Genomic DNA, 19,296 nt, shown 5'->3' on the forward strand with positions numbered 1-19,296 from the left:
GAATCAATACTGCTTATTAGTTCCAAGGCAAAAGAATAGTAACATCTAGACAATAGAGGTTAAGTGATTTGCTTAGCATTGCACATCTAGGAAGTATCTGAGGCCAGATTTGAACTCAAGGCATCTCATCTCTAGGCCTGGCTCTCAGTCCACTGAGCCACCTAAATGCCCCCTAATAGCAATCTCTCTTCAAATTATTTTATATGCACTTAAAAATAAGACAGCTTATTTACATGCTGTTTTCTCTGAGGATAATATAAGTTCTTTAAAAGCAAGGTTTGGTCTCTTCTTTGTCCGGTTATATTCTCAGCAAGTACCCTGCAGTCTCTTAAATGTAGTAGATGATTAATCAATATTTCTACGATTGAATAAAATGTAATTTACTATCATATAAATAAACTATTTTAAACAATATAACAAGAGGATTTCATACTTGAAAAAGATAGCAATAGGTGCACTCCACTCCAGTCAAAGCAAACCATTTGCAGTCTGCAATACTTTCTTACAGCCATACTTGTGATCTTACTATACCTTATTTCTGACATTCCTTCTTGTTCCTAAATTTATTTCACTAAATTTATTTCAATCCTATGTAGCCATCCCCTTCAAGTTTCACTAATTCCCTTGTTCAAGTTGCTTCAGGAGCTTCTAATGACTTCAAGAATGAAAGATAAACTTTTCCCTCTGACATTTAAAACCATTCATTTTTCCCTTTTTAAATTTGTAATATTTTCCATGGTTACATGATTCATGATTTCCTTTCCCTCTTCTTTCCTTCTCCCTCCCAGAGCTGACAAGCAGTTCTACTAGGTTACACATGAATCATTGTTCAAAACCTATTTCCGTGTTATTCATATTTGCAGTATGCATATTTGCATCAAAACCCTAATCATATCCCCATTGAACCACATGATCAATCATATGTTTTTCTTCTGCTTTTCTGCTCCCACAGTTCTTTCTCTGGATGTAGATAGCGTTCTTTCTCAAAAATTCCTCAGGATTGTCCTGGATCATTGCATTGCTGCTAGTAGAGAAGTCCATTACATTCGATTTTACCACAGGGTATCAGTCTCTGTGTACAATGTTCTCCTGGTTCTGCTCCTTTCGCTTTGCATCAATTCCTCGAGGTCATTCCAGTTCACATGGAAATCCTCCAGTTCATTATTTCTTTGAGCACAATAGTATTCAGTCACCATCAGATACCACAATTTATTCAGCCATTCCCCAATTGAAGGACACTCCCTCATTTTCCAATTTTTTGCCACCACAAAGAGCATGGCTATAAATATTTTTGTACACATATTTTCCCTTATTATCCCTTTGGGGTACAAACCCAACAGTGGTATAAGCCATTCTTTTTTTATTGTTCAAACCTTTCAGTCATGTCCAACTCTTTGTAACCCTATTTAGGATCTTCTTAGCAAAGATACTGGAGTGGTTTGTCATTTCCTTTTCCAGCTCATTTTACAGATGAGAAAAGTGAGGCAGGTAAGGTCAAGTGACTTGCCTAGGGATCATACAGTATCTGAGGCCAGATTTCAACTCATGAAGATGATTGAGTGTTCCTGACTTCAGGGTTGGCGTTCTACCCACTAGTCTGCTTCTAATTTATCGCTGGGCAGTTAGGTGGTTAGAAAGTACTGTCCAATAAGCACCTCTTCCCTTGTTGTAGATGCATACTCGCCAAGCTCTTCATCTTTGTTTTTGCGTTCTGGGATAATTGCTTTTCCTTTCAAAGCATAAATTGTTCAAGTGCTATTTTTCACAAAAGGCCTTTCCAAATTCCCCCAGATATAACTGTTTTCATCCACCTAACTTATTTTGTATTTACTTTGGATATGCATATCTGTGTACCTACTGTTTCCCCCATAAATACCACATGAGATCTTTGAGGGAATGAAGTATTTAGTTTTCTTCTTTGTATCCCCAGAAAGCATTAAACACTTTTCTGGTTGTTGTTCAGTCATTTTAAAGTACTATCTGATTCTTCAAAACCCTATTTGGAATTTTTTGTGGCAAAGGTAATGGTGGGCTTTTGTCATGACTTCTTCAGCTCATTTTACAGATTAGGAACCTCAAGCTAAGAAGATTAAGTGACTTACTCAGGGTCCCAGAGTTAGGAAGTATCTGAGGCCAAATAAGAACTAAAGAAGATGACTCATCTTGATTCCAGACCCAGCACTCTATCCACTGTACCACCTAATTGCCCATTAAGCATTTAATAAATATATCATAAATGAATGAAACCATTTAATTCAATTCTTTTTTAAGTAACTAGTTTGCTGCATTAAATTATCCAGTTAACTCCTCCCTTCCCCCCATTAGAGAAGGAATCATTTGACATATGTCAAAACTATGTTGTATTTATTTCTATTTATCAGTTCTTTCTCCAGAGGTGGACATACATAAGTCATTCTTCAAACAATATTTCTTTTGCTGTAAATAGTGTCTCTTGGTTCTGCTTATTTCACTCTTCATAATTTTCTTGTCTTTCCATGTTTCTACAAAATTAACCCATCATTTCTTATAGTACAGTAGTATTCTATCACAATCATATGCCACAACTTAAAAGGTACCATAGATAACGAAGCATTATCGTTAGTAACCTATACACACCATAAGTTTTAGCAACCAGATTTTTAAAGGAAAAGATAAAGAAGATACAGATGCAATTAGATAACAAAACTATCATAATGGGGAAGTTTTTGAACTTCCCTTCTTAGAACTAGATAAATCTAGCCAAAAATTTAATAAGAAAGAAGTCAACAAGATAAATAGAATCTTAGATAAGCTAGATATGACCTATATCTGGAGAAAACTGAATGGGAATAGAAAAGAATATACCTTTTTCTCAGTGGCACATAGTACTTTGACAAAAAATGACTATAGTAAGACACAAAACTATATAATTACAGGCATTTCATTCAATTCTATTCAACAAACAATGATTGATTATCTATTGTGCAAAGTATCATAACAGACTGAAGATAAGGAAACCAAAAAATTCAATGGTATCTGTCCTCCAGAAGCTTGCTTTCTATCTCCTTCAGGAAGCACCCAGAAAGCACAAAGAATTACAGAGTTCACAGGATTCTTAATTATCATTTAACTCAACATATATCTGAAAAATAGTCTCCTCTACTACATATCCAAAAAAGCATTATAAATGAAGACATTCAATGAGGGGAGAATCCCTGCTCTTCCCAAGAAAGCTCATTTTATCTTTGGACAACTCTGATTGCTATTTCCTACCCTAACATTCTCCAAAATGATTCTCTAATTTCCTCTGCTTTTAATGACTTTGGCTTCATTTCGCTAACCTAGAATCTTGCGACTATCAAATATTCTTAGCATATTGTACTTCGTATTGGTTAATTTGTTTTACTATATTACATTGCTCTGCATGTAAAAATTTCCTGGTAGGCTAGAAATTTCTCAAAATCAATGATTGTGTCTTATTTATTACTAATGCCTAGCAAAATATTTTGTATATTTTAGTTGCTTGGGAAGTTTTTTGAATGAATATTGACTTTATATTTGTACAAAGACAAATTAAAATGGCAGGAAAAGATTATTTCATTAATATATTCAGGGAAGATAGCTAAGTTAGCTAAGTCAGCAAACTCTTCTTTTTCTTTATAGCATGATTTTGAGTGTTTTTAATAATACTAAGTAATCTGAATTAATATACATGAGTTCTTTACATCTACCCTATAGTCTATACTTATTACTTTTTCCTTTTTATTCCAAATTTTACAAAACCAAATAAAATAAGCATTTTCATATACAAAGAAAAGGAAGATTATACAAAAATGAAATCACTAGCATCTTACATAAAGCTTACTTTTCTTCATATCTTCATAATAAATCCCATCTACAAGTGTCCCATTCCCTTCCCACCCTCCCTGTTCCAGAGACAGGTATGTTCATACAATTTAAGTCTTTTATTTTTCACCTTTCAGTTCACTATATTTATGACTTCTCTGATATGTATATAATAGGAATTCACAATTCTGGTTTCTACTCTAAATTGACTATTAACAGTACAGAGGATTAATTCCAGAGGCATAATTAATAACATCCAATGGAGGAGGTTTCCTTTTAGTGACCAATAATGTCCTTTTTTTAAACTACAGATGGATGGACAGATGGAGCAGGAAAAAAAGGAGAGGAAGTAGCTAGCAATGGCTTTATGGTGTCAGAGTGAAATCTCAACACATTCCCTCCCATACAGAAAACATAACCAGTAACAAGCTTGTGGGTTCATTCAATAAACTCAAATCTCATTTTAGGATAATTGATGAATAAGTGGAGTAATCAAGAATTAATGGAATGTTTGTACCAGGAAAATAAAATTTTAGAAGATTAAGTATTTGGAAAATTAATTTTCACATTCTTGAAGAAAATGTTGGGCATCTGAGCACTGACCATTCCATGACTGTTCTTCCTTTAATCTAAAATTTACTTCACACTATTTGTCATAGCAGATGTTTTGGGAAACAATTAAACTGGGGGCAAATTCACCCTCTGGAGTGAACTTTACAAAATCAAAATGACTATTTTTAGAACCATAGAAGTCTAAAGTTGCAAGGGTACTTAGTTCAACCACTTCCCATTACAAAAGAAAAAAAAAACTGAGACCCATAGAAGTCAGAGATTTGTCTCAGGACACACAGAAAGTTGTGTTTTAGAAGGACTAGGTATGGTGTAAAGGCCAGTCCTTCCTGGATAAGTCTAATCCTGGAAGATAGAACCTAAGTGTCATAATTCTTTTATTAAAGTGATTTTTCTTTTTCTTGAAAGAGTTGTGAACCAACTATCCAAGTTTTTATTTTTGTTGGTTGATTTTTCTTCAGTTAATATTATTTAATATTATTGCTCTACTCCCCTCTTCCAAATTCCCTAATATGCTTTCAACTTGTTTTGGACCCCATATCCTTTTTCAATGACAACATTCTCCCTCTATTCCTAACCTCCAGCTCTAACCCCCAAAGTCCTAAAAAATATCAGAGGTGGAAAGGTTCCCATAAATACCACCTGTAAACCTATAATGAATAGCTACTTCATTCAAAAATGAATGTCAGGGGCAGCTGGGTAGCTCAGTGGAGTGAGAGTCAGGCCTAGAGACAGGAGGTCCTAGGTTCAAACCCGGCCTCAGACACTTCCCAGCTGTGTGACCCTGGGCAAGTCACTTGACCCCCATTGCCCACCCTGACCAATCTTCCACCTATGAGACAATACACCGAAGTACAAGGGTTTTAAAAAAAAACATTAAAAAAAAAAATGAATGTCAATGGTTTCTGAGTATTTGGGGTTAGACCAGTCTCCCTGTCCCATATCTAGGCAAGTCTCACTCCTGTCAGAGTGATATTCCATTCAATCCTACATTTCTACTTTCTAAAGCTTGGAATTAATTCTGACTGCTCATATCAGGCTAATGCTTGCCTACTTTGGTAAAATCCCCTTACCAAGTCACTTTAGCTCTGCCTATTGTTTTCATGTCATTGATAATGAGCACAACTCCTTTCATAGAATCTGTTTCAGAGGATCACAAAAATCACTGATTCTTCAAGTCCTAAGACACCTCCATGACAATCTTATCAAACTCCTAGCAAGCACTTAAATTATTTTTTATATCTTTGGCAATAGTCATCCAGTCTCTTCTGGTCAGGGAAAAGTAATCTATATCTGAAGGCAGTTGACCTGGATTCAAATCCAGATACTATTATTAGGCCTAGAATACTTTTCTTCTACTTCCTGGCTTTTGCTTTCTCTAAGACTCAGCTCAAATTGAGTATAATGTTACAGGCCTACAATTCCTAATAATAGAAGAGACTGAGGCTGTTGAGTCACTGGAGTTGGGGAATTTTATACGTCAGTAGTGTTAAAACTCATGTTATGATGAGTCCTCTTCTCTTCCAATGAGTGGATGGCCATTAGACTGCCCTAAAAGAGGCAAACTAGTCTAGATTAAATAAAGATCATATTAAAAGTCCCGTGTCCATCACTTATGATTGACCACTGGTAGCCACTGTGCTTCTGGTCTTGGTGAACTAATCTCAAAAATTAAATGAACAAAACGCTCAATTCCTACCTTCTTCACGAAGCTTTTCCTAGTCTGCCTTTCCCCATCTTTGCCTCTCCCTTCCTCACCTTCCCTTTAAGATTACCTTCCATTTACCTCATATATGTCTTATATGTACATAATTATTGGCATGTCACTTCCACTATTAAAACAGGAAGTCCTTGGGGGTCTGCGTTTTTGTCTTTCTTTGTATCCTTAGAATTTAGAATAGTACCTGATACATTGTAGACATTTTAATAAATGGTTGTTTGCTAACTGTATGACTTTGAGAGGAAAGTCATAATTTCTCTGCACCTCAGTTTCCTCATCCAGCCCTAAATCCTCTGATTCCATGGATCCAGCTCTAATTGTTAATAAATTTGATGCCCCTCAACCGTAAGACAGTTTCTTTCTTCTCAAATCTCCTCTTCCTATTGTTGAACCTTTATTTTATATTGCAGTGATTGCAACTTGCATTATCATTATTTCTGTATTTTGTTTTCTTATTCCCCCTAGATGAGCCAACTCTTAGAGGCCACGGATTGAATCCTCTGTCATCTTTGTATCCCTTGTACAATGTTTTATAAGCAGTCACTTAATAAATAATTATCAAATTGAACCAAATTATACTGAACTGAAATAGATATCATGATGAATTTCATTCATTGGGTCTAGTCCAGAAAATCATAAAATTAATGTTAGAAAGAACCTTGAGGTCATTTGATTTAACTACCTCACTTTACAGATTAAGAATGGAAGTCCAGAAAAGTTAAGCTCCATAATTAAGGTCCAAACAGGTGATAACTGACACAATCAGGATTCAGAACTCAGGCTGTCTGATTCTAAATACAATGTTCTTTGTGCTACAGATACATCATGATGGGGAAGTTATATTCATACAAATATTTGCATCTCTTCTCATAAAAATAGATTAACAATTTTGAAAGAACACGTGACCAAATTCACCAGTACATTGTTTGCAGACTATTCTCTTCACCTATGTAAGGCAAAATATGTCCTTTTCCAGACCAATGGCTCCTTTTTAAAATGGCCAATACAATAGTGAAATAGTTTCTACCCTTAAATTACTTATGTTTTAGCTAGAGAAGTCAACATATAAACAACGAAATACAAAATAAAATGAGTTAGGTAACATATTGGGTAGAGAACTGGCTTTTGAGTTACATATAAGTTATGTGACCCTAGGCAAGTCACTTGACTACTCTGTAATTCAGGCAACTCTCCCATTGAGAGAAGGCTCCAATTTGCCTTGGAAGAGGAAATTCCTCACTGAGAACACCATATACATATGAAATCATAGGTATAGTTTGTTTTTAATAGATTTAATTTGGATATGAGGAAAGCACCTTGGAGGGATTGGGAAAGGCTTCAGAAAGTGACCCTTGAGCAGCTCTAATAAATTTGAGATTCTAAGAGATGGATGAGTAGAGGAAACACATTCTAAGTATGGGGAGCTATTCAGTGAAAATACAGAGAATTTTTTGTTTCATTTTGGTTATTTGTTTATTTGCTTGAGGAATACTCCTATGCGAAAGGATTGGAGATATGTTAACAGTCATATATGTAATGAACCTCTATCTAACCTGGAAAAGAGGAAATGTTCAGGAAAATTCAACCCCCTTTTTAGGAAAGTCATTAATCCTTACAAAATGAAAGTATCTGTTTAGTCCCTTCCAAAGTCAAGAAAGTCTCTCAGAGATCCCTAGGGCATGTATGAGCATTGTATAAAAGAATTAAACTAAGACAAATAATGGTTCCACACAGACTATATTAGAAACTTTTAAGTTAACAAGTTAAAACTGACAGTCCTACTTGTACAAGATATTTATAGCCATGTTTTTTGTGGTGGCAAAAAATTGGAAAACGAGGCAATACCCTTTGATTGGGGAATGGCTGAACAAATTGTGGTATCTGTTAGTGATGGGATACTATTGTGCTCAAAGGAATAATGAACTGGAGGAATTCCATGTGAACTGGAGTGACCTCCAGGAACTAATGCAGAGTGAAAGGAGCAGAGCCAGGAGAATATTGTACCCAGAGATGGATACACTGTGGTACAATCAAATGTAATGGACTTCTGTACTAGCAGCAATGCAATGATCCAGGACAATTCTGAGGGACTTATGAGAAAGAATGTTATCCACACTCAGAGAAAGAGCCCTGGGAGCAGAAACACAGAAGAAAAACAACTGCTTGATCACATGGGATGATGGGGATATGATTGGGATATTGACTCTAAGTGATCACCCCAGTGCAAATATCAATAATATGGAAATAGATCTTGATCAATGACACATGTAAAACCCAGTGGAATTGCACATTGTCTACCGGAAGGGATGGGGGAGAGGAGGAAAGAACATGAATCTTGTAACCATGGAAAAATATTATTAATTAATTAAATACAATTCACTCCCCCCAAAAAAACCTGTCAGTCCTAGCTGACGGGGTCTGACACAAGAGGCAAGATGAGAAAAGAGTAGGGCAATTCATCAAGGTTTATTAGACATAGAAAAGGTAAAAGGGGAGAACAAAGCTAAGAGAACTAACCGAGGGTCTCATTTGGGCAGGGAGAGACATTGTTTTTATGAGTTTGGGAAACTTAGGGGTGCAGGGATTAAGTAATCTGGGATTAATCTCATTGGTTATTTAGTGGTGAGGCAATTGGTTTTCATGAATATAGTTTTAGCATGGTTCAGACAGTATAGTTCAGATAAGCAAATCCATTATGAATTTGTCGGATCACAGCATGGGAAGTAACAGTGTCCTATAAGGTGGAACAGCTGCTTTTGTTCTGTCCAGCAGGTGCAGGGGAAGTGGTGGGGAGCTGGTAGGGGAAGAAGGAAAGGGCCCTAAGACTTAGGCCTATCAAAACTTGTCAAAAGCTTTTAAGCATAATTTATTGCAAATACTTGCAAAATCTTGTCTTTGATGACAAACTGTGTTGTTTTCCCTCAAGTGCCTTTCATAAAAGGCAGGTATAAAAGAAACTGACAACAACCATTAGTGACAATTCTTTGGGTGAAGAAACTTAAGGAGGTGCATTATTAAATATATATGCATATATTTAATATGTATATATAACATGGCCCATTTTATATATATATATATATATATATGTAACATGGCCAATATAAAAATATGTTTTTCTTTTGATCTCAAATCACATTTCTTGTTTACTCAGGGGAGAGGGAGAGGTAAAATTTGGCACTAAAAAATAAAATAAAAATAAATACCCACAGATCCTTTTGTTTCCTCCTCCCACTAACTTGAAATCATGTTCCTTCTTTTAATTCTTTCTATACATTAAAATTCCTCACTAGTTTTCCTGAAATTTCTGCCCAACAAAGGGGAGGTTACTATCATTCTGTATTGGGATTAATATACTGTTCTCTTAGTTTCATAGATTCTTGGGGTTAGAAATGGTCTTCCAGGTCACTTTAACTTCTGACCTGGTACTAGAATTCTCTCTACACACAGATCCAATCTCTTGAAAACTTCTGGGGATGAGGAACTTATGATGAAAGAAGGAAAGCAATGACTATTAACTTCTTTGTATAGATCCAAATATTGTCTCCTATATCTTCTATCCACTAGTCCTACATCATGCCTTTCTAGAATCATACTTTATTAAAGACAGCTATCATATACCTCAAATATCTTCTCTGGGATAAACACCTTGAGTTCCTGTACTTTATTCTCTTTTTCCCTCCTTCTTCAGAACTGTGAATTCTTGGATATGGGGAATTCTAGATGTAGAATTTCTCTGCACTAATGCAAATCAATAACTCATCTACACTTTATAATTTTAGAGCTTCCTGTAGTACTAATAACTTAAGTGATTTGTCCATTCTTACCCATATTCTATAGTAGTATATTAGAAGCAATAATTAAACATAGATATGACTAACTCTAAGGTCAATCTCATCACTATACCTTCCTTTGTGAAGAAATCTACTCATAACAAAATTGGTTCTCTTACTTCATTTTTCTTCCACATTCTAAGCCAGGATAAGGGAATATTTTAACTAAATTCCCTTATCTTTTCACATTTTTAAGAGATTCTCTATTCTGAGGATGTAATCACAAATAACAAAGAAAGAACATTTAATTGCCTTTTCTAGTTGATCATAAAATCAACTAATATGAAAAAAATATTTTGTTTTCAAAATAGAATGGTTCTTGGAATAAGATTTAATTTTTCATTGTTACAATATAACCTTTCCATAGAAAATATTTTTTTAAAGAATCACTAATCCCAACGTGGCCAGGGTGGTTTGTGGGGAAGAACAAAAGCAGTATGATTTAGCCTCATGTCTGCCAAAATTCGGAATGTTATTTTCAGAACTTTATCTCCTATTCATGATATAAGAGAATTTTGCTTGCAAGACAGTTGCATGATTAGAAACATCTGAGCCCAAACAGGAAAAAAAGGTCTATAAAATCCCAACGATCTGACATGTGAACTACACAGGTGGGAAAATATGCAGCCCAGATAAACAAGATACAGATATTGAGTCACAAATATTCTTACTCAATTTCCAAAGTACATTTCACAAAGAAGCCAGCAAATTCAAATTCATCTAAAGACAATCCATCAAAAGACCCAGATAGAACATCAGCCAGAGAAAGTCAATGGTTGTTGATTTTTTTAATGGATCTTATTCCTACAGGGATGCTGCAGTGTCTCTTCAGATAGTCTGGCACCAAAATGGTTAATTCATCTATTTGACATTCTTCCTTTGCCCGGTAGGGCCAACTGTGAAAAATTTTGCAGGGAGAAAAACTAACATAGGAAGTGCTGCTTAAGTAACCTGACTTCTTAAAATAGTTCCTTACAAACAAAACTCACATGATAGGATTTGAGTGTGTAAATCCAATTACATTTCCTTTGGAAGCATTGCTCCCTCACTCTCACATTGGCTTTCCATTTTTCTATTGTTGCGTTTTAGGCCAATGAATCCTATGCTTCTCAGAATATCTCTAAAAATACTGAGGAAGGTATGATTTGCATAATCCATTTTCTTACTGACTGAAGTCAAAACCTTTGTACCACAAAATCCCTTGCCTCTTAACCTTGAATTTCCACTTGCTTTAAATATCAGTGGGGGAGAGGAGTAAGGGAAGGAGAAGCCACACTTCACAATCAGGATGTCAAGTGAACTGGCATGTCACTCATCCACAGAGTCCTGATAAGCTTCTACCTATGGATCCCTCACTGGGTCAATATGTACCTAGTTTCTTCCCCAAAGGCAAGCTTTGTTTGAAATGTGCATTGCCTTTGTATCATGCATATACTTTGGGTCAGACCAAAAACATCTGGATTAATGAAATGACAAGTTTGTGAACACAGGAAGCATTTAGACAATGACAAAATGTCACATCAGTTTGATCACTGTAGTGACCTTTGATTGCAAGTGCTTCCTTGATGCACTGAGTTTGGGATAAGTGATTTTTTTTTGGTGCATCTTTCATTTTTATGCTCGGTTTCACTCATTTTTGATGAGCTCTTAAAATGCCATCAATCATCAAAGTGTAAATATGACTAATGCATTTGCTCTATTAAACAGGACATTGCTGCAGCTGCTCCAGGAGAAAAGTGTCATTTCTCCCTCAACATAAACACTTACACTTCCCCTCACCCAAGGAGCCCTGCCCAACCTCCAATTCAAATATAATTATGCTCTGACCCACTGATATCAGTTGGGTGATGCTACCGGATATGAGGAAAAATAAATTGATAATTCAATCAAGAGGAAAGCAAACTGCATCATCAGATTATGAATTGCCCTAAACCTATGAAATCTGAACTCATTAGGAAATGGCAGGGCAAAGGTGTCAGAGACTGATCTAGGGAGACTTAACTAGATGCTTTAAAAGTCATCATATGCTAAAGCCCTTCCTTCCAACCTGCCCCACCAAAGAAAATTTAAAAGGATAGTCTCAAGATATTTTTCACCAGCAAAAGAATAATATTTCCATTCTCTGGCATCCATAGGAACCCCCTGGGAAGGTTGACACTCAAATCTGTTTATTGGAGAGGTATTTTTGTTCCCTCAGGCATGCTGGGATGCTGCAATCATTTTTTAAAAACCTTTAAGAATTTGCTGAAGAAAAATGTACAGGCAGAGTGCCATAGGTTTTTCAAATAAATGTACTCTATAAAGTGTAGCGATAAATTCAGCTGGGGCCTAGACTTATTCAGCTGTGGAATATTTCAGTTTTTTCTTTTGAATAGACTATCTCAAAATCCAAATTGAGGTGATTTAACAAACATGACATTTGTTAAGCACAAAGTAGAGAATTTTGTGTATATGATATGATGGAATGAGTAAGATATCTCAGACACTTATTAGACTCAAATTGGCCTTTTCTTTCCTTAAGAAATGATTTTAAAAATTGATTATCAGGGCAGCTAGGTGGCTCAGTGGACTGACAGCCAACCCCAAAGATGAGAGAGAGGTCCTGGTTTCAAATGGGACCTCAGACACTTCCTTGCTATGTGACCTCGGTCAAGTCACTTATACTCCAGTTGCCTGGCATTTAAAACTCTTCTTCCTTGGAATGAATAAACCATATTGATTCTAAGACAGAAGGTAGCAGTTTAAAAAAAAGTTGGTTAGTGTCCACTTTTTTCATCTCTATGCCAAGTCAAATCTTGATTCACAGTATAAGCAATATATATGCTCAACATACAGATACTCACAAATTTCTTTGGTCTAATCTAGAATAAAAAAAAAGATGTAAAAAACTGTTCAGGAAATAAAATAAAGTATTACTAGGGTAGGTCAACAGGATCTTTTTTTAATTGCTCAATGAGACTAAATTTAGATGGGGAGGGGGAAATAAAAGATGGGATTAGAAGCTATGTGCTAAATTCAAGTCCCCATGTAATTTGATCTTGTCAAGAACTAGCCCTGTCCTATTTGGAGAGCCTTTTACTTGCCTAGCTAATAAAGACAAATCACTTCACCACCCTGATGTTACCTTATTATCAACCTTACCAAGATGTATGGAGGACTAATGAAGCACATTTTTATATCCACCAAAGGAAAGCCCCCCAAACATTGTTTTTTTTCCTGTAAACTATCAGTGCATATCAATATCCAGCCTGTAAAAATGATTTCCGCCTTCCTCATCACTAAAGAGCTGTTGAATGATAATTAGGTAACAGTCAAATACCAGAGTTCATAATTCTCATCAGCAATTAAAAGAGTACTAATAATGATGGCAACAATGTTTAGATTTTCTCTAATTTTTGTAATAGCCCAGTCAACATTATCAGCCCCTAGAGCCTGTGTGTATATTCATAAGAAGTCTTTGTGTCATGAATTGACAGAAGGATAAACTAAATCAAGAGGGCAGTTTACTAGTCTAGGATGAGCAGGAAGTCAGTGACAGGAGCAGAAAGAGGGCAACGAAATGCTTGTCCTTGGATTGTATCAGATATATTCTATTCCTTTGTTGGCATGAAACTGATCCACCTTTAAGGAGACAGTGCTGCTCAGGGGAGCATCAGTTTTACAACTAATGGCAGAGCTCAGGTGAGCAGAGAAATAAAGGAGCCCTTTGAACTGTCTATACCCTTGGGGAATTAATCATTTTTTCCACCTAGCAGGGGAAGAAGAAAGTGGTAGGAAGTGTAGATCTGCCCAAAGACAAAACTCTTTGTTTGCAGATGAAAAAGAGCAGACCTTATCCTAATCTTTCACTTTGCAGTGGGGAGGGGGAGACATTAAACCTCTTTGTGGGTTCCTGTGTGATGTTTTTTAGGAAGCATTTTCTACCCCTGGCTCACTTGGGCAAAGCACACTATGCATCAGAGAGAACACTAAGGCCTATTCTTTCTACATTTTGTACAGGAAGAGAATTACAGTTTCGTTATTTTATATAAAGTCACATTTCTCATTTCCTTGTTGTAGAGGGAGGGAAGGAGAAACTTCTCACAGGACTGACTTTAGCAGAAGCAATTAGTGATATTATTTGTGCATTAGAGACTGCATTTTCAGAGAGATAAAACAGCTGCTAAAAATGCATTGACTCTGAGCTCCATTTTTGTGTTTCCTGATTTTTTAAAGATGCTAAGTTAAACATGAGCACTTCTCTTAATGGAAGTCAAAATTAATTTTGAGTCGGGATGAGATCCCAGGGTCTGTGGCTGTCAGATGATAAGCCTGTGCCCTGCTGAGAGAGATGATGAAGTTACTGCAGAATAGCCTCCTGCCTGGGTTGCAGTCATTTATCTAACAGAGTGTCTTTCCTTAGCTTCATCAGTAAAATGTTCATTCATGCAGCATATATGTTGCTACCTTCATGTTCCCCCTTTGTGAAAAAATTTCATAGATATCCACAAGCAAACAGAGCATATCTCAAGGGGTTATTACACAGAAATTACTATTTGGACTCCTAGGTGTTTGCATTCAATACACTTACATGAATGTTTGTGTGCACATATAATTATATTCTCCACTAAAGCCTACCTCTCAAGGCTCTGAACAGTATCTATGCTCTGCCAGAGGAAAATAAACTGACAGATAACCCGATGGCAAATTCGTTTGTGTTTCCCATCTGAGAACCAATCTAGCTAAAGTTCAGGTAGTGTATTTATCAGGTGGGCCACAAAATTATGGAACATAGTGGTGGGGGACAACAACAATTCAAGAAGATATCTACTATGTCAGTGATGGGTCTTGAAATCCACTTTCTTTGAGAAATTTCACTAGTGAAATCATAGCTCTTCTTAGTATACATGCTTTACAAGAAGTCAGAGGATTTTTTTCTTATTTATTAGTCATATGGTCACTGGCTTTTCTTATAATGTTATGCAAAAGGTACTTCTAAAAGATATTTTACAGGCTATAATAAGAGCTTTTAACCTATGATTAGTGAACTTTTTCCTCTTTCTTCTCTCTCTAGCTATCTTTAACTATTTCAATATTATTGATTTCTTTTCTAATTCTAAGAATTTTTATTTATTTAAAATTATTTTGAGGTGTCCATAAGCTTCGACAGACAAAGGGGTCTCCGACACATTAAAAAGGTTAAGAATCCTTGGTGTAGAAATCCACAAGAAGCTGCTATAGATGTCAAGGAAGATGCCACATTCATAATTATCCTCTTACTATAGGAGCCCAAAGTGTATTTAAAAGTTTGGAGCATTATAGAATATAAGAAGATGAACCCAGGAAATATTTCTAAAAATAAAAATAAAAAATATTCGACAAAAAATTATGAATACTCCAAATCTATGTAAAAGCACAGGGGACGTTTTTTTGTAAAGACACTGAAAACACTAGAGGGAGCTAAAGGGAAAATTTTACAAAGCAAGAGGTGGAGGACTATTCAGCACCAACAGTAAGGGGAGAGCTCCCTAGACTTTCCTCAAAGGTTAAGGGCCATCAGACACCTAAGAGACTAATAATGGTGCCTTATGTGCTAAACAATTAATTAATGTGCATTTTTAAGCAAAAAATAAATCAAATGAAGTTGTTAGCATGGATTTCATAGGCCAAGGTCCATAACGTATTCCTTAATTTTCAATGAAGAATTGTTTGGAATAGAAAGGAAAGGAAAAGGTGATTGGTGATAATTTTAAGCCCCTTACCTGTAATGTTTAGATGGAAAGTAAAAATAAGGAGTACAAATTGATTTATTTTATGGATTTATTTCACAGTATAAACAAAAAACAAAGACTAAACAGTTTTATATATGTTGTACTTTAAAACTATTCACAGTTTGCTACCTGGAAGCACCTAAAATGTATCATTCTCAGTGTTATTCAGTGTTTTAATGCAATATCTTTAAAATGTTTGCAACTATTATGAAAGACTATAATGTGAAAAAGAGTTTGTCAAGATAATAACTTATAACTATATAACAAATAACCAGATAGAAGAAACAAGTCATTCTTAGTCATTCTCAACCATTCTCTCTCTCTCTCTCTCTCTCTCTCTCTCTCTCTCTCTCTCTCTCTCTCTCTCTCTCTCATTCTCTCTCTCCCCATCTTTTCATTGCTCTCTCTAATATACATACCACGATGATTGGATCGGTGTCAATTTTTGCATGTCAGAATATTGAAGAAAGAAAGAGCAATTTGAAACTATTGGAATCTATATTCACAAGGTGAAAGGATTGTGAGTACATTTAAGAAAACACTGTAATACTGTATTATCTTCCTTTCCCTTATCACTCCCCAAAGGGAATAGAAAATTAATTAGAAAATAATTTTGAAAGTTAATTATGGTTTCTATAAATTATCACCTATATTGTTTTACATAAGCTTTAAGATGAGTTTTCCAAACCTATCCAAGCCTTACCCAGTGATTGCAAGTCACATATATTATAAACTCTATATTCCCACTAGAAAGGCACTTAAACCCTAAAAAGTACTCTAAAAACAACCAGCCAGATAAGCAATGAGAGCAAATGGATATGGTATTATCAGAAGAGAAATAGAATCTCAAACTGACAACATAACCTGAAGATCAATGATGAGTGGAGCATTTTTGAGGCACTAAAAAGCATGCATTCAGTTCAACTGAGTGAATTTTATGTTTAGTATTTTGTCAGTATCTATTCAATAAAGCCATGTATAACCACATTAAAAAAAAGAACTTTTAAAAATTCTAATGAAGTAAAAGAGAAATATGGGGAAAACTACAGACTTCTAATAGAAACATAATAGTTACAAGGTTTTCTTAACTTTAGGACACCCTCCTCTCTTCAACTACAAATTCGGTACTAGGTAAAGACTATTTGGAGCATTATTCTTTTTACTAGGTTTCCTTTGAATGAAGTGAAGAAATCTGTCACCATTAGTTCCCTTTACACATGTAGTGATAACTTTGGTCCACATCTCAGCTACTTTGTAGAAACCTTGTGCTGAGAGGAGGGAATGTGCTAAGGAAGGACATCTTTAGCATGAGCATCCTTTTGCCTGAATGTGTTTCGCTTCACTTCCTTGAGACAAACCTGCCCTCTTAGGAAACACCAATCCTACCATCCTCCTACTTTCAAAAGTCAGAAAGTTGAACTTCACCCAGTAAAGGGGGAGGGTCCTCATTAAAGACGAATAAACATGAAAGCAGATGTAATACACATATAAAGATCAATATTATTACTTTATTCGCATTTCTTGAGGGTCTTGTTCTCTCAAAGTATTCCCCAGTTAGAAAATATTGGAGTGGGGGTGGGGGTGTCGAGAGGGGTGCTGTAATAATAGGATTGTAGATTAAGAATGTGTAAAAGAAGGACATCAGAAATAAAAGTGAAGTGAAAATGAATCCATAGTCTCGGAGATAGAAGGGACTTAATGTCCTCATTGTATAGTTGAGGAAACTGAGGCCCAGAAAGCAGTGACTTGCCCAAGGTCATCCAGATAAATAATTAACAGGATCGGTATTGTAATCGGATTCTCAGATTCTCGGGCCAATACTTCGATACATTCACATATAGGAATTTTGACTTGGAAGAAACCATAATGATATTCTAGCAAACCACCTCACAATTTTTAATGATCTCTATTGTTCTTGGATTAGATAATGAATAAGGGCACCTCCCCTCTGTTCTTTCCAGTGTGCCAAAGATAAACCAGAGGTGGAGGAAGGGTGAAGGGGGACAGAGGCGGGAATGATATGGTTTAGGAGTTGTCGAATAAGCATTACTCATAGAAGCCTAAAATCTCGGGGATAGAATGATGATCTTAGAGGTCATCTGGTCCATCCCAGTCACTCAGTGAAGAATACACTCAGAAATAACCTCGAGGCTCCCCAGAAGCCAGAGGCAGGGAAGGGGAAGGGGGGAGGTACCTGGTTAATGGAATTCACCGCCAATCGGGGGATAATTAGTTCCAGGACGATCTGCACTAGAGACGTGACCAGTCCTGCCAGGATGGCCCAGGTGAGGGGCAGCGGCAGCATGCTGTAGGTAGCGAAGAGAGTGAAGAGCACATAGCCAATCCCATCCCCTAGGAGCCCGTAGCCCAGACCTGCAGCCAGGATCTGAGTCGTCATGGCCACCCAGGTCACCAGTCCGCTGTACTGTAGGTACGTGTAGGAAGTAGTATCCTTCCTGACCACCACCAAAGCACAGATGACCACCTCGATGCCTGTAAAGAAGCCAAGAAGGATGCCCTTGAGAGGGTCCATGGGGGCCGATGCTAGGGTCAGATGGAGCACGAGCAAGGTCAGCTTGGTCAGCACGTCCAGGATGTTCATGACCACCTCCGACTTGCGCCGCTGCCCTAGGAAATAGCGCTGGTAGAGGCGCTCCAGATCCCGGGACTTAAAGGAGTTCCGCAGGGTAGGGAAGATCACCCCTCGGTAGGTGTAACCCCAATTGAGAAAGAAATCCGAGTTACTAGGAGCACAGTCAAGGTGCAGGAAGCCCAGGTCACCGCTACTGCCGCTCCGCTCAGGGAATACTTTGGTGGGGCCACCCCCGTTGTTGTGACCGCCCTTCCCGGCCGAGCCCAGCCGCCCCGGCTGGCCCAGAGGGTAAAGGGGGAGGGATGGGGCTTGCTGGAGGTGGGGCGCGTGGTGGTTGGGGCCGCCCGGGTCGCTAGCCTTGCCATTCCCGCCGCAGACGCCGCTCTGGTGGATGAAGCGCTGCTCCGTGATGTGCCGCACCGCAGTCTGCCACAGCAGCCTCTGGGGTCGAGAGCCACCTCCCGGGCCGCTGCCGCTCCCCCCGCTGCCGCCGCTGGCCGGAGGTGTCGGATTAATGGTGTAGAGTTCTTCCGTGCTGCTTAGGCAGCGTACATCGGATAACTCCATCGCGCCAGGACCTGAGGAGCTGGGGGGAGGAGAAGGAAAAGGTGGCGGAGCGCCCCCGGGGGTGGGAGTTCCTTTCTATTTAAAAAAAAAGAAAGAATGAAAGAAAAAAGGAAACCGAGGAGTTGAGAAAGGGCGCCAAGCTCTTCTAGTCTAGCTTACCGCTGTCCTTTCGTCCTCGGAAGGTGACGCCAGTGAGGGTGATCATGATCCAGTCAGTCAGGGTAAGGGGAGCCTGGAGGAACGCAGCCCCTTATCTTTACACGCCGTGCGCGCCAGCGCCAAGAATTGTGCTTCCCTCTTCCTCCTCCTTCTGTCCCTCTAGCTGCCCCACTTTGGTGCGAGGCAGCCGGGGCTATTTGCGGAGCCCGGGGCTCTCCGGGGCACTGCCTCCAGGGCTTGTCTCAGTTGTGAAGCCTTTGCTCTCCGAAAGCCACCCCGGTG

At 37.7% G+C, this 19,296-nt stretch overlaps 1 protein-coding gene across 1 annotated transcript in view; it reads right to left on the reverse strand.

The window, feature by feature from the left end:
* ADCY8 (adenylate cyclase 8) overlaps nucleotides 1-18,855 on the reverse strand; it is a 345,650-nt gene extending 326,795 nt beyond the window's left edge. The window contains exon 1 of the mRNA XM_044669210.1: nucleotides 17,890-18,855. Within this exon, the coding sequence (XP_044525145.1) occupies nucleotides 17,890-18,855 (966 nt within the window). The remainder of the gene's footprint in view (nucleotides 1-17,889) is intronic.
* Between the last annotated feature and the right edge of the window lie 441 nt (nucleotides 18,856-19,296).

Source organism: Gracilinanus agilis, chromosome 1 (assembly GCF_016433145.1).
Source record: "Gracilinanus agilis isolate LMUSP501 chromosome 1, AgileGrace, whole genome shotgun sequence".
NCBI classification, from domain to species: domain Eukaryota; kingdom Metazoa; phylum Chordata; class Mammalia; order Didelphimorphia; family Didelphidae; genus Gracilinanus; species Gracilinanus agilis.